The sequence below is a fragment of the Microcaecilia unicolor genome, chromosome 8 (genome assembly GCF_901765095.1).
Source record: "Microcaecilia unicolor chromosome 8, aMicUni1.1, whole genome shotgun sequence".
NCBI lineage: Eukaryota > Metazoa > Chordata > Amphibia > Gymnophiona > Siphonopidae > Microcaecilia > Microcaecilia unicolor.
In genome coordinates this window covers 168,464,336-168,481,364 of record NC_044038.1, presented here as the reverse complement: position 1 = coordinate 168,481,364, position 17,029 = coordinate 168,464,336, and the positions used below count along the sequence as shown (strand labels likewise).

Genomic DNA, 17,029 nt, shown 5'->3' with positions numbered 1-17,029 from the left:
CCTAACAGAGGTTTTGCAGTTATAGTGCATTAGATTTGGCAATTACTCCCTAATTCTATAATTGGCATGCACAGTTACGCATGCAATTAGTGCATAGTGATAGAATAGAACCATTTATGTGGGTAACTTAGAGGCATATTTTCAAAGCACTTAGAGGGGCATAATTGAACGAAAACGTCTATCTCCATGGGCGTTTATCTCAGAGAACGGGTCCGTGAAGGGGCGGACCGAACCGTATTTTCGAAAAAAATAGACGTCCATGTTTTATTCGACAATTTGTGAGCTGGGCGTTTTTGTTTTTCAGTGATAATGGAAAATGAAAGCGCCCAGCTCAAAAACGAATAAATCCAAGGCATTTGTTCGTGGGAGGGGCCAGGATTCGTAGTGCACTGGTCCCCCTCATATGCCAGGACACCAACCGGGCACCCTAGGGGGCACTTTTACAAAAACAAAAAAAAGGTAAAAGAGCTCCCAGGTGCATAGCACCCTTCCCTTGTGTGTTGAGCCCCCCCAAATCCCCCTCAAAACCCACTGCCCACAAATCTACACCATTACTATAGCCCTAAGGGGTGAAAGGGGGCACCTACATGTGGGTACAGTGGGTTTGGGGGGTTGGACGACTAATAAGCATTAAGCAGCACAATTGTAACAGGTAGGGGGGGGATGGGCCTGGGTCCACCTGCCTGAAGTCCACTGCACCCCCTAACAACTGCTCCAGGGACCTGCATACTGCTGCCAGGGAGGTGGGTATGACATTTGAGGGTGAAAATAAAAAGTTGTGAAACATCATTTTTTGTGGTGGGAGGGGGTTAGTGACCACTGGGGGAGTCAGGGGAGGTCATCCCCGATTCCCTCTGGGGATACTCTGGTCATTTAGGGCACTTTTTGGGGCCTTATTTGTGAAAAAACAGGGTCCAGGAAAAGTGCCCTAAATTCTAGCTACAAACGCATACTTTTTTTCCATTATCGGCGAAAGGCGCCCATCTCTGTTCGGGTGATAACCACGCCTCAGTCCCGCCTTCACCACACCTCCGACACGCCCCCATCAACTTTGTACGCTTCCGCGATGGAGTGCAGTTGAAAACGTCCAAAATCACCTTTCCATTATACCGATTTATTCGTTTTTGTGAGATAAACGTCTATCTCCCGATTTGGGTCGAAATCTAGGCGTTTTTCTCTTTCAGTTATAAGGTGGTTAGACTTACAAAGTTCCATAGGTTACTATGGAACTTTGTAAGTCTATGTGATTTGAAAATGAGCCTCTTAATTACGTAATTGTCCCTAAATTGACACTTAAATAGTGATAACTATCAATAATTGGCCTTAAGTAGCACTAATTTGCAGTTATGTGCACGAATTATGACGTTATTCTATAAAGTGCATGAGGAAATCATCTTGTGCATAACTGCAAAGGGAGTTTTCATGTGGGAAAGAAATGTATTAGTTACATATGCAAGGTGCCACATTTAGGTGCCCTTTTACTAAGGCGCAGTAGTCAGTCGCGGGTGCCTACAGCGCAGCAAAAAGCACGGCTGCATGATGTGCTGAGGTGTCCTACGGTAGTGTTCCCATCAGTGCGTACTAATCCCGTGCTGAAAAACACTCTATTTTTCAGCACAGGAGGCGTGGCTATGGACGGAGAATAGGCGTGCCCTGTGCTAATCAGGTAGCATGGACACATTGCAGGTGCCCGATTACCACAGGAGCCCTTAGTGCAAACAAAACAGGTGTTGGCAAGAGCTCCCGCAGAATAGCTATGTGCTAATTGGGCCACTAAAGAAATATATGCAAATGTGGACATTATACTGCCACGCTAAAAGTGGCTGTAGTGGGCGGAAACCCCATATGCTGTCATCAGTGCTGGCCACTTATTGGTGCAGCTTGGTAAAAGGGTCCCTAAGGCACGTGCATTTACACCTGTCATTGACATGGCATAAGTGGTCATTCCTAAATTTAGGTATATGTGAGACCCCAGGCGAGGGTTATGGGGTGGCCCTGTCAATAACACAGTCGAACAAGGTTGTAGACATGAAATAAGTGCTTTATTAACTTAAATCTGAGGCCTGTTTCTTGACAGGCCTAGAACAAAAGAAAAGTCTTTAATTTTCAGAGGGGGAAAAGAGTTGCACGAGCCTTTGGCATACAGGACCCAAACCAGTCTATATGACCTGAGACAGCCACGCCCTAAATACAGTTTGTAGTTTCTCTGTTCCTCTTTTTGTATTTCCAGGTCTGGCTCCATCCAGACCAAGGCTCAGAATTCTTCAAATAAAAGATTGGCTTACCTCAGCCAGATCACAGCAGCTAGATGTGTTTAGTAAAGGGTCCTTCCCTGGGCCTCCTTACCCTCAGCATGGCCCTGTCTTCTAAACTTCCCAGGTATTGACTCCACCCCTCCTGGCTCACTTCCTCCTGGGGTGGGATCAGTGTTCTTAAGGTGGCCCAGGTTAGTTAGAAAATGACTTTTCTTAAGGGTGAAGGGCAGTGTCCTATAAACCCTGTCACGGTGGATTTCTGCTGTCTTATAATAGAGATCTAAAAGTGATTTGATGCACAAATTTGCTACTAGCTCAGTTTTTTTGTGCCTAACATTTAGTGACCTATATATAGAATTACTGCCATGTGTGTTAACTGTAAAATCTTACCACACTTCAGAAAACAGAGGCCTACATTTTTTTTAAAGTTCACTAGTGATCCGAATGTGTGTTCACGAATGCACATCCCCGACCTCCTCTTAACCTGATGAAAAGTTCATGAAGGATAGAAACCCATAGATACTTTTAGCTAGACAGAAGGAGTGGCCTAGTGGTTAGGGTGGTGGATTCTAGTCCTGGGGAACTGAGTTCAATTCCCACTTCAGGCACAGGCAGCTCCTTGTGACTCTGGGCAAGTGTCACTTAACCCTCCATTGCCCCATGTAAGCTGCATTGAACCTGCCATGAGTGGGAAAGCGCAGGGTACAAATGTAACAAAAATAAAATTTTCAGACACTTAAAATTTTCCCTATAAATTAAAAAAAAACACTCACACAGTAGAGATGATAATATTTTACAATATTTTTTTTATTAAAGGTAAAAATACATTTATGATTTATTATTCAGGCTTACCTACAGTACATTTTTTGCTTATAAATATAACTATTTTTCTATGATTCATCTGGCACTTAAGAATTGGTCATAAGACCTTTCCCAGTACAGTTCTGTTTCAGTTACCATCAAAGTGTTACGGCAGATTTCTAAGTGCAAACTGTAAACAAGAGTAGCGCTGATCGGTTCCAAAGTAGTTATAATGTGCTTTGAGTGGTTTCTAACCTCTTTCGACTACTAATTTCCAGAGACGGAAATGTGAGGATCACAGTTGCAATACACTCTTTTCCCACATTGTAGCACCTGGTCTGAAGATTCATTCCTGCAGAGAATATGTGATTCTTCAATCAGACTGAAGTGCCAGGTTCTTTCTTGTCTTCATTATTCCCTTTCCAGCTAATGCTTGAGAAAGGTCTTTTGGTTTCACTAGAATTACTGTGTTGGAAGAAAAGCAACTGATTTGATGTCAGTAGTTCGACCTTTGCATGAAGAAGCTGTGTTTTATATAGGATTCGTTCATAAACTTTACAAAGCCGTATGGACTGTCAGAAAGCATTTCCCTATTTGCTGTAGGACCCAACAGAATCTGTTTCCATATTATATACGGGGAGGGATGATATTTGATATTTGGTCCATGTGTGTTTTGGTTTTCATCCCTTCCTCTATTTTTGCTTCTTTAAATGCTGGCTGATTATATCAAATAATGCGTAAAGAAAGCCTTGTTTTCTGTGTCTTCACACAGTGCAATCTATGGTTGTTTATTTAAATTCTTTCCAAATTTATCGCTTAGCTGTTGTATAAGTTTCGCTAACTCCCCCGTTGCCTCTGATTTTTCCTCCAACAGTTCATAACGCAGACTGGAAATATCTTGTTTGATTTCTTTAAGTTCACCTGAAACACAAAATAGCAACTCTGTTACAAAACTGTATCTCATTGTTGCTTATAAAAAAAAGTCTCTTTTGCTGAGCATTTTCTATCTTGGGGGGGAGAGGGAGCATCGGAGAAACAACTAATATCCATTTCTGTAGAAGTCATTTAACCCAGGTGTCCTTTTACTAATTTACGCTGAAAATGTCCTGTGGTAGTGAAGGCGTGAGTTTTGACCGTGCACAGGATCATTTTTCAGCACACCTGTAAAAAATGCATTTTTTTGGGGGGTGGGGTGGGGAGGGGAGGGGGCCGAAAATGGACATGCGGCAAAATGAAAATTGGCACACATCTATTTTGGGTCTGAGAATTTACTGCCAGCCATTGACTTATAGGTAAAGTCTCACGCGTTAACCGGGCAGTAATGGTCAATGCGCGTCAGAATGCGGATTACCACCCACCCTTAGTATAAAAGGACCCCCCCCCCCCCCCCCACTGATTCTACACAGGCATTGCACAGTTAGGCATCCAGATACAGGACAGAACCAGTTGCATGCGTCACATACTGCCCTGTTTACTAAGCCACGGTATAGGCATGCTAACGCTTTTAGAGATACTCATAGGAATATATGGGTGTCTCTAGAATTAGCATATGCTATTTTTTAGTGTGCACTAAAAACGCTAGTGTGCCTTAGTAAACAAGGCCCTTAATTTGTTAATGGGTGCTAAATTGGCACTCGGTGATGTTCTAATAATTGACTTTAACAAGCATTAATTGGCACTAATTTATAGTTACGTATGCAACTGACCGATGACCCTATTGTGTAAACGGGACTAGATTCTATAAATGCCACCCAAATTTAGGCACCAAAAAATGAGCGCTAAGCGTTATTCAATAAACAGCGTTCCGAGCTGGGTGCTGTTTAGAACCGGCATCTGTTCCCAATTTTGGGCATGAGGATTTATACAAACTGAAACCTGGTATAAATCCTTGTGCCTAAATTAAGCCCAGATCAGCCGTATTCTATAATACTGTGCGCAAAATTGTAGGAATGATCCTGACCCCCCCATGCCCCTCCCATGGCCACACCCCCTATTCAGATCCATGTGTAAAAAATTATGCACGCACACTTATAGAATACTGGCTACAAAGATGCACACGTAAATTCTAATTGTTGCCAATTAGTGCCAATAATTGATTGGCGCTAATTGGCTCATGGTTCAATTAAATTGCATGCATAATTTTGAGCACCATATATTGAGAATTTGGGAGTTAGCGTCTAACTTCTATATCTCACAACTGAAAAGGAGGCGTTGCCACGGGAGGGGCATGAGTTACGGATGGGTAGTGCACTTGTGTGTGACTCTTACAGAATACTGTAAGTTGCACACAGACGTGCCAACAGTCAGGCGTGTACGTAAGTTATAAAACTGGTATAAGTGATCGCGACTAAATTTAAGCACATTGCTGCTGACTTACGTTAGTATCTTTAGTTCATTGTAAGCCGCTTTGGGGCTGCTTTACGTGGTAAAAGGCGGGGTATAAATGTTCTAAATAAATAAATAATGGAATCTGGGTGCCCAGATGTCTTGCAAAACACTAGCTCAGTGCTCATTATTGAAAAACACATTGCAGAATTACTCCCTTAGGGCCACTTTTACAAAGTTGCAGTAAAAAGGGAACTGTGGTAGCATTGCTGCATGGATTTGCTGCATGCCGAGGCCCCGTTTTACCACAGCGGGTAAAAGGACTTAAAAAAATATGGAAATAGCAGTGCGGTAAGTGTGGGAGGAAAATCCACCTAGGTGGATGGACAACGAAGTCCCATGGAATCAAACGGAGTACAGAGAAAAGTGGGAAGTGGACCAAAAACTTCAGAGACTGGGATAGTAGAATCAAATACAAATAAAGTTTTATTAATGACTCGACATAGATCTGTGTTTCGGCCATAGGCCTGCCTCAGGTAGTGATGCGCTGTTGTGAATTTAAACCAAAAGACTTCTCTAAGGTCTTTTTTAAGACCGTGTCATTTTTTTTCAGTACACATTGACCTACTTGGTTGAATACACCATCGAGACTCCTGAGGCAGGCCTGTGGCCGAAACACAGATCTGTGTCAAGTCATTAACAAAGCATTATTTACATTTGATTCTACTATCACAGTCTCTGAAGTTTTTGGTCCACTTCCCACTTTTCTCTGTACTCAGTGTGGTAAGTGTAACACTTGCTGTACAGTCATTTTTTTTTGGGGGGGGGGGAACCCTTAATGCCTCCTATTTAGGAGGCAATAATGGCTCCTGCTCTAACCTGGCAGTAACTGGGCAGCACACGGGGCTGCCTCATTACCGCAGGGTAAACCCCCTGCACTAAAACTTTTTTTCAGTGCTGGAAATGGTGCACATGGGGGGGAGGGGTAGGACTACTGCTGGGCAGCGGTCTGTATACTACCACTTTGTAAAAAGCCCTTACTGTGTTGATTAGCATACATTTATTAATTAAACTCTGCTAATTTGCATACTTAGATGCCCAGACATAACATGATATGAGCCGTTTTTCTGATCGTGCAAATGAGTGTTAAATGCATGCACATTTCACAAACAAAGCACACGGCCAGAAAATGAAATAATTGAAAAAGCTTGAATTTATGACCATGCTAAAAACAAGCTTAGCGCACGAGAGAGTCCCGCATTACAACACGCTAAGCCCATTTACTAACACGGCTTAGTAAAAGAGCCCCAGAGTGAAATTTGCAAGGAAGAAAGTATTCCCCTGGGCCGTGCAGTTTTTCACATGTAGACCTGTAGGAATTTGACAAATAAATTTTATGGGACCATCATAGCTGTATAAAAAAATATCCTACAATATTCTGCCCATCTCATATGAACCATAGCCGTCCATATCTTTGTTACATTGCCAAATAATGCAATATGGAATACATCTGTGAAAAAGTATTGAAAGCTATTTATCACACCTGCTCTTCGCCTTGTACGATAGAATCAATGTGATAACTGAAAGGCTATTGTGCTTTCTTTTTAACCAGTAACAGATGAGTTTTACTATTGTGAAAACAAACAGTAGCTGGCAGGAAGGTAGAGATAAGATGCTGTGTTTTTCAATGCCATAATAGCTTCAGAAAAGAGCCGACAGGTCAATTACTCACTAGTACAAACTGTTTTCCAACCAATTTTACAAACAAAAGTGCCACACAAAGAAACGGATGCAGCACCTTCTCTGAGACACCCCCTTAAGCAGTACAATAATGCGTACCTAACGCGTCTTTCTGATCCAAAAGAGCAACCAAGGCTAGATCGGTAAGATAAAAGCAAACGGCAGCAAATAGAACTCATAGTCATGACCCAGAGGTTAGATCTTACAAAGCATTTTGAACTTTTGAAACCACTGAATTGGACTGCTTAGCATTACATAGATTGCTTTGTCTACCTACTTAGCAATGCTTTGGGTAATTCAAAACCTTGTAACTGTACTGTGCTAGGAAATGTCATTTTCATATTGCTGCCCTTACCAGAATGCTTTTTAAGAGAGCAAAGGCAAATCGGGATAAGAGAAGACATAGTTTTCTAGCTGGAGTGTTTTTACAGTTAACACTGTATCAAAAATGTATATGTTGAGAAAACTAATTATCTAAAAACCTAAGCACACGGACCCAGGGTCAATTTTCAAACTGATTTAAGCAGTTAATGTTGGAGTTAATAGCATAAATTGCTGGCTTTTAAATTTCAGGGCCCCGATCACTTTAAATTTTAGTCAGACATGAAAGCAAAATATGATGGTCAACCTGTTATTTTAGAGGGACCCACAATGGCTTTCATTTTTTATCCTACAGAATTCATTGCTCTGCCAGGTGGTTAACGATGAAGGAAGAAAGGTTGAAGAATTCCTAGTACCCCATGTGAAAAGGAGAAGAGTCATAAGCCTGGTCCAAAGCTACTTATTTTAAGGACATCCTGGCCATCAGAAAATCCAGAAAGAATCCTGAATTCATTCTTCTGGCCTGGGATCTACGATGAAGTGTTGCTTTCTTCCCTAAATTCCAGCTAATGTTCGCCCCAAACATAGTTGAAGACACCACTGGTTCTCTTCCCAAAGAAGCCCTTCCAGAGCATTGCTGTGGACCTCAGTCAATTGCAGGGGCTGGCTTAGGGGGCATTAATATGTTCCCATCATCCTAGATTATGCTGCCCATTACCAACAAATCATTCCCCTACACAATATGAAGACAAAACCTGCTGTCCATGAGCTGGTACAGGTCACAAGGATTTGAACTCCTCAAGAAATCCTTACTGATTCAGGTTAATGTGGGACCTTTGTTAATTTGTAGGATACAAATGATCAGAGCATCAGTTTATCACCCTCAAACTGTTGAACTAGTGGAATGCCTCAACAGGACTTTGAAGGACATGGTGAGTCATGCAGATTCATGAGATAGAAAAAACTTGGACACTCTCCTATACTTTCTATTGTTCATGATCAGAGAAGTTCCCCAAAGTTCCATGGAATATTCCCCATTTTAGCTTCCGTACTATTAACATTTGTGTGGACTAGTGGACTTTACTAAACAAAAAGTGGGAAGTACAGCCCATTGCCAGGAAGAACTTCTTGGTTTATATGTCTTACAGATGTAGCTGGGGGAATCGATAAGAGATGCTCATTGTGGGGATCTTTTACAAAGTGATGGTAAGCCCAATGTGGGCTTACCACTCGCTAAAACAGAAGTACCACCGGGTTACAGCAGCCCGGTGGTAGTTCCCACCCCCAGCGCACGCCATTTCTGGTGCTACAAAAATATGTCACAGCAGCAGGGGGTACCCTAGCCAGGAAGGAAATGGATGGACTAGAGACTAAGATTGATTGAGAGAGGGGTACCCCTAGGACAATGAACTGCTCAAGCTTGAGCAAGTAGGGGGCATGGCCGCCTTGCTCCAGGGTGGGCACTACCCTCCACTCACTGCACTCACCATGCGAGGTTAGGATGGCCTTGCTGAATTGAATGGCTGGCCTACATGTGGTTTATATAAGTCTCAGATGGTTTGGGTACTAAGTGTTTGAAATACATGTTGATGTTTCAATAAAAGCTATGACCTAATGTTTTATTATTATTATTATTATTATTATTTATTGCATTTGTATCCCACATTCCCCTACCTATTTGCAGGCTCAATGTGGCTTACATAGATTTGTTGAACTTGTCATAACAAGATATCATATACAATTAGTAATGTGTAGCGATCAGGTAGGGAGGAGGGAAGAAGTAAGGGAGTGATTAGGATAGTTGTATAAGGTGAGCTTCTGTGACTGAGTGGGTTGGTGAGGTGACTTAGTGAGATTTTACAATCTATAAGCATTGTGGCTGATCATTTCTCTTTGGCATAGCTATCTGTCGCCTGTTGAGGTGAACGAGATTGGCAGGAGGCAGTAATGGCAGGACTAAGGGAAGGTCATGGCTGCCCATGTTATGGCAGAGGGCTGTGCAACATATATGTTAACAATTACTGGGGAATTTGTTCCTTTAGAAACAGAAGACTAGAAACCTAAAAAGAGCAATCTAGCCCTACGAAAGTATTCACAGATTGAGCGAGTTAATTGAATTAATTAACAAAGCAATAGAAGGGTTAAGGACATAAAACAGAAGGTGTCTGGAGGAGTCCTTGCCAGAGATTAGGGCAAGACTCCAAGTCACCCAAATTTAGGTGTTTGTAATTACTTGGAAAAGAAACCTTCTGTGAACTGTAATTTTCAGACAGCTTGAGCTGGTAATTGGTCAGCTAAACCCAATTAGGGAAGCTTAGCTAGAATTAAAAGCCCAGCTGCTCAGAGATAGCCACCTAAGGAAACGTAGCAGAGCAGTGAGAGTCAGAGGGCCACACTGTGGAAATGGAAGCCAACTGAGGGTGCCAGAGGCAAGCAGTCACCATGAACATGGAAACAATCTTCCCTAGTAATGGAAAGAATACTGTTCTGGGTCACCAAATGGGAATTTATTCTTGCAGCTAAAGCTATAATTTTATTTGCATTTTTAGAATTTACTGAGAACGTACCCTTGATGAAAGCATGTTGCCAAAATAAGGCCATGTTGAATATTTTTCCAATGTATGTAAATATTTACATTTGGTGATTATGTTTTTTTTTTTTTAATGATTATTTGTATGGTTACCAAATTGAAATAAATATTTTTAAATAGCTTTAACTCTCTCTCTCTCTTCTGGGATCTAGCCCATCAGTTCATTCTTTTCCTTATTTCATTGGCTACAGCTCTTCGTTCTCGTCATAAATGATGTTATTTAGATTGATGTAAAGTCTTCCGTGTTAAACTATTGAGAGCAAAGAATTACTTGCCTTCATTGACTTCATCATTTTCTCTATCAACCTGAGCCTTCAATACATATCTCTTAATTAGACGCTTCATAATTTTCTGAAAAATAACAAGGGGGAAAAAAAAAGAAATGAGAGCAATTCTTGTATGTTTCGTCTCAAATATGCCAAAGAAAGCGAGTTGTTAATTCACCACAGAATGAAAGACCAGAACTATTTTTGCTAGTAAAGCATGTGCAGCACTGTATAGATACATAAGGTAGAGACACTGTCCCTTTTTCAATGGAACTTACAATCTAATTAAGACACAAAAAAGATAAATAGTTTCTAGTAGTCAGTTTATTGTAAAACGTTTTTCACCTGAGCGGGTCAAAATCCAAAACAGCATAAGCATAAAGGAATCCTGTGCCGAAGGAATGGATCCTCAGGAGCTTAGTCAAGATCGGGAGGCGGGGCTGGTGGTAGGGAGGTGGGGATAGTGGTGGGAAGACTTATACGGTCTGTGCCAGAGCCGGTGGTGGGAAGCGGGACTGGTGGTTGGGAGGCGGGAATAGTGTTGGGCAGACTTGTACGGTCTGTGCCAGAGCCGGTGGTTGGGAGGCGGGACTGGTGGTTGGGAGGTGGGGATAGTGGTGGGAAGACTTATACGGTCTGTGCCAGAGCCGGTGGTGGGAAGCGGGACTGGTGGTTGGGAGGCGGGAATAGTGTTGGGCAGACTTGTACGGTCTGTGCCAGAGCCGGTGGTTGGGAGGCGGGGCTGGTGGTTGGGCGGCGGGGATAGTGCTGGGCAGACTTATACGGTCTGTGCCCTGAAGAGCACAGGTACAAATCAAGGTAGGGTATACACAAAAAGTAGCACATATGAGTTATCTTGTTGGGCAGACTGGATGGACCGTGCAGGTCTTTTTCTGCCGTCATCTACTATGTTACATGGAATTTCTATCTATAAGGATTCCATACTGCTATTTGTTTCATGTAGAATATTTATTTTATTTGACTAAATTCTCTCTCTAACATATAGCACACCCACCCTCCAATTTGATTCACTCTATCATATGTGCCATGATAACACAGTATCCCATTGACTGTCCTCCTTCCACCAGGTCTCTGAGATGTCTATTATATATATCTCTTCATTTAGTGTTATATACTTTAACACTCCTATCTTATTTTTAAGGCTTCTAGCATTTGTATTAAGGCACTTCAAATTGTGTTTTTTCCTTGCATCTACAAGCTGCTTAGAAGTTGACAGGGATAATTTGCATCCTTTATTCTGCTCTCCCCTTAAACACTCCTGGCTTTCTTTCACCATTGTTGAAACCTCTCTATTGGGATTCCCTAAATGTCCTGAAGACTGAACTAGGCCCTGCTGTAACGTCTAGAAGCTACTTGATAATGCTGTAGGTGGTAGCAGTTAAGTTTCTACCTCTGGCAGAAAATTCAAGTTTAAAACTATGGGGAAAAGGGTTTTACACTATGGAAACTAGTTAATAAAGTTAGATTTTTTTTAAATTAAAACTGTCTTTATCAATAAACCTACAACTTCTCTTTTATCCCCAATCTTTAAACCACTAAAACACAGAGCAAAATTATTTTCAATTCTGCTATTTCTTTTTTGAGATGCAGTAACTAGAATTGTACACAGTATTTGAGGTGCGGTCACACCATGGAGTGATACAAAGGCATTATGTATTTATTTCAGAAATATTATGCTTGTAAGTAAACCTTGGTATAGCTTTTGATTAGTTCTTAGTGTATTATTTGTTATATGAACAAATCTTTGTATAATTCTTGCTTAGATATGGGCTATGATTGTACAATGCTTTGAATCTAGTGGGATTTCGCATTTTATAAATCCTAGAGAATAGAATAGGTTGCAGCCCTATATCTATATCTATATATCACAACCATGGTCGTGCCTCCCCCCCCCCCCCCCCCCCATCGTACATAAGTACATAAGTAGTGCCATACTGGGAAAGACCAAAGGTCCATCTAGCCCAGCATCCTGTCACTGACAGTGGCCAATCCAGGTCAAGGGCACCTGGCACGCTCCCCAAACGTAAAAACATTCCAGACAAGTTATACCTAAAAATGCGGAATTTTTCCAAGTCCATTTAATAGCGGTCTATGGACTTGTCCTTTAGGAATCTATCTAACCCCTTTTTAAACTCCGTCAAGCTAACCGCCCGTACCACGTTCTCCGGCAACGAATTCCAGAGTCTAATTACACGTTGGGTGAAGAAAAATTTTCTCCGATTCGTTTTAAATTTACCACACTGTAGCTTCAACTCATGCCCTCTAGTCCTAGTATTTTTGGATAGCGTGAACAGTCGCTTCACATCCACCCGATCCATTCCACTCATTATTTTATACACTTCTATCATATCTCCCCTCAGCCGTCTCTTCTCCAAGCTGAAAAGCCCTAGCCTTCTCAGCCTCTCTTCATAGGAAAGTCGTCCCATCCCCACTATCATTTTGGTCGCCCTTCGCTGTACCTTTTCCAATTCTACTATATCTTTTTTGAGATACGGAGACCAGTACTGAACACAATACTCCAGGTGCGGTCGCACCATGGAGCGATACAACGGCATTATAACATCCGCACACCTGGACTCCATACCCTTCCTAATAACACCCAACATTCTATTCGCTTTCCTAGCCGCAGCAGCACACTGAGCAGAAGGTTTCAGCGTATCATCGACGACGACACCCAGATCCCTTTCTTGATCCGTAACTCCTAACGCGGAACCTTGCAAGACGTAGCTATAATTCGGGTTCCTCTTACCCACATGCATCACTTTGCACTTGTCAACATTGAACTTCATCTGCCACTTGCACGCCCATTCTCCCAGTCTCGCAAGGTCCTCCTGTAATCGTTCACATTCCTCCTGCGACTTGACGACCCTGAATAATTTTGTGTCATCGGCGAATTTAATTACTCAACTTTTGTTTTGGTGCTCAGGCTTCGCGGCTTCTCCATACTGGCACTATGTCCCTCCTGCACTGATACTTCTGCTGCCTGTTTTCCAAGCTTTATTCCAGAGACTATCCAAGCCTCAGTCTGATGTCCCAGTATTCTAGCCTCTCTCTGGTACTCTTGCTGTGTCCTTCAGTGTGTTCCAAGCCTCATTCCAGGGCACCAGAGGTTATGACATAATCAGTAAGGGCTTTATAAGGAACCATGGGACTCTCATGCCTTGCCTTTGCAACAAGGTTTCCTGCCTAGTTATGCGTGCCTGGTCTTGTGTTTCTCCTATTTGAATTTGACCTGTTTGTCTTTAGCTCCAGTTCCAGCCCTGCTGGTCTTCAGCTCCAGTTCCAGGCCTGATGGTCTTCAGCTTCTGTTCCAACCCTGCTTGTCTTCAGCTTCAGTTCCAACCCTGCTTGTCTCCATCTCCAGTTCCGGCCCTGCTTGACTTCAGCTCCAGTTCCACCCTGCTTTCTCCAGCCCTGCTCATCCTCAGCTCTAGTTTCAGCCCTGCCTACCTCCAGCTCCAGCTTTGCCTGTCTCCAGCCCCAGTTTTGCTTGTCTCCTGCTTCAGCCCTGTCTCGCCTGGTTTCTGCCTTAGTGCTCTGTCCTGCTCAGGTGGTTCGCCTACCACTAGCCAGTGTCCGGCGAAGGGCTCACCTTCCCTGAGATCATGACACGTCCCCCTACAGTTCTGCACTTTGGATTTTATAGAATACCAAGGGCAGTTATGCATGTAACTGTAAATTAGTGCCAAGAAACACCGATAATAGTCAATTATTGGTTGTTAATGTCAATGAGCAGCTAATTAAGCAATTAAGTTATGCATGCAACTGACACTATTCTTTAACTTGTTCATACAACTTTGTACACAAAGCAGACAACTGGACGTGCAAGAAGCTTAGGCAGCAGATGAAGCAGGTTAGTGGGGCCATGGTCCTACCAATATTTTGTCCAACATGGTGTCAGCAGAGAGGTTTGTTTGGTCCCTGTAACCAAAAAGATTTTCTGCTGCCCCTATGCAGAAGGGTATATTAAATTGCTGTCTATCCTATTCTCTGCTCTTCCATTTTCTTACAGATAGAACAAAGTTTCTCAGTACATTATAATTCACTGAGAAAAAAAAACATCAAGAACAAAATGATTGATTAAATACTCTAAGTGGAAGTAATTTCATGAAAATGAAAGTAAAGCGAGAATACATCTACTCTTAATTCACAATATTAGATACAACATTCAGATTGCACATTGTTTTGACAGTAGCCATAATAAAACTGTTCTTGTACTGAACAAAAAATAAATACTTATCCAGCACATAATGCACCCAAGTTCTCTTAAGCCTTGTTAAAGTTATACATAATCTGTACTGATTTATTCACCAACGTTTGTGAAGAAATTCTTTGAGGACATCTCTTAGGGGCCCTTTTACTAAGCCACATAGACATTTATGCACTGAACTTGCGCCAAATTGGACTTACTGCCCGGTAATCATGTGGCCCTTGTGGTAATTTCAATTTGAGCGTGCATCCACTACGTGCATCTGAAAAATATTTTGCATTTTCTGACGTGCGTAACGGATGCACGCCAAGTGGCATTTGACACGCGTAGGTCTTTACCGCCTGAGTTCTTTACTGCTAGGTCAATGGCTGGCGGTAAGGTCTCAGAAGCAAAATGGAGGCACAGCAATTTTGATTTTGACACGTCCATTTTCGGCAAAAAGAAAAAAAAAAGGCATTTTTTACAGGCATGCTAAAAAATAGATCGGCGTGTGCCCAAAACCCGCACCTACACTACTCCAAGCCATTTTTCAGCTCGCCTTTGTAAAAGGACCCCTTAGTAAAACATTAATTTGATAGTTGGAAAGCAGACTTCTAAACATTATGGGGCCCTTTTACTAAGCTGCGGTAAAAAGCGTCTTGCGGTAATTTGGACACGTGAAATTGGTGTGCACTGGGCCAATATTTACCACAGCTGGGAAAAAAGGCATTTTTTAATGGGGCAGTAAATGGCCGTGCACTAAAATAAAAAATAGCGTGTGGCTAACTACTGCCTGAGCCCTTACTGACACCCATTCTACATACCATTGTCTACATGTAGTCTTATCATATGGGTAGCCAGAGCTTTAATTTAGTACTATGCCAGTTGTTTCTTCAAAACATTTCAGATACATTGCTAAAGAAAGCAGTCAGTGGGAGTCTAGCAGCAAATTGTAATTTCTCATGCATTATCCAGGAATGCTTCTCTGAATCAAAACATCTGTCATCTAGTTTCATCCCACACACATTAAGGGGGAAGTTATCAACATGGACTACATGAAGGCATGCTATTTGACTGTTAAACCCAATTATTAGTAACTAGATCTCTGCATAAAATGCAATCTGTGCTAAAATAGCACGAGTTATGATAATATAACACAACTTAATGGTATTGATATCGAAGCTGCAGAGGGTTCAGAATGCTGCAATCAGAGTCATGTTTTCAGTAGGGAAATATGACTTTATTGCATTCTTTAGGTCTCAACTACATTGGTTGACAGTGGAGGCTAGATTACAATTTAAACTATTGGTCTTGACTTTTAAGGTTTTTCATAGGGATTCTCCGGGTTATCTGATTGACCATTTTGCCTTTTTTTTTATTAGGAAGAATGGGAAAGCTACTACACATCTTTTTCTGCTAGATTTTCCTACTGTTCGTCAAATAAAGGTTTGGCATTTCTTAACTCCTTCCCTAACATACCAAGCGGCTTCCAGCTGGAACTCTGTCCCATCTTTCCTAAGACATAAGCAATATTATTTTGAGTTTCGGAAATTGCTAAGGACCTACCTTTCCCAAAAATATGTTCCTTCATTTATTTATGTAGTATCTTGGTTTCTAAATTCTTTAATTATTTTGTATGCGCCTTTTCTTGATGGCATCTGCTTAGAACTTGTTGGTTGTAGGGAGCTATAAGCTTTTTAAGGAGGAGTGGCCTAGTGGTTAGAACACTGGTCTTGACATCCAGAGGTGGCCAGTACAAATCCCACTGCTGCTCCTTGTGATCTTGGGCAAGTCTCTTAACCCTCCATTGCCTTAGGTACAAACTTAGATTATGAGCCCTCCTTGGACAGAAAAATATCCAAGGTACCTTAATGTAACTCACCTTGAGCTACTACTGAAAAAGTGTGAGCAAAATCTAAATAAATAAATATAATGTTTGTTAAATGATAAGTTGACTTTGAAAAAAGAGATCTATGAGAACCACATTCAGGCGTCCTTTTACAAAGGTGCACTGAAAAATGGTGTGTGTTTTTGCCCAAAATGGACGTGCGGCAAAATGAAAATTGTCATGTGTCCATTTTGGGTCTGAGACCTTACTGCCAGCCATTGACCTAGTGGTAAGGTCTCACGCGGTAACTGGGCAGTAATGGTCTACGTGCATAAAATGCCAATTACTACCCGATTACCGCCTGTGTGCCAGAAAATACAAATATTTTCCTGCACGCGTAGCGGACGCATGTCAAAAGTGAAATTACTGTAAGGGCCACCTGGTAGTCGGGCGGTAACTCAAAATTGATGCATGTAGGCACCTACACGGCTTAGTAAAAGGGACCTTTACACCAAGAAGGAGAGTGTGTGGAACTGGCAAGGAACAAACTAACAGGGTATCATCTTTCAGAAATGAAGTGTCTTTACTTTTATTCTATGGATACCAGAGAATAAATTTTATGAATTATAAAAATGACAGTTCAGTACTTTTGATCCAAGCTTTACATACAAGGTTCACAGTTGATAAAAGTCA

The 17,029-nt window shown here is 41.9% G+C and overlaps 1 protein-coding gene across 2 annotated transcripts in view; it reads right to left on the bottom strand.

Moving 5' to 3' along the window:
* Window positions 1-3,245: 3,245 nt before the first annotated feature.
* TRPC7 (transient receptor potential cation channel subfamily C member 7) overlaps window positions 3,246-17,029 on the bottom strand; it is a 102,465-nt gene continuing 88,681 nt past the window's right edge. For both annotated transcript variants that reach the window (XM_030212510.1, XM_030212511.1), the window contains 2 exons: window positions 10,308-10,383; window positions 3,246-3,977 (listed from right to left, as the gene is read on the bottom strand). In XM_030212510.1, the coding sequence (XP_030068370.1) occupies window positions 3,835-3,977; window positions 10,308-10,383 (219 nt within the window). In that variant the 3' untranslated portion in view covers window positions 3,246-3,834. The remainder of the gene's footprint in view (window positions 3,978-10,307; window positions 10,384-17,029) is intronic.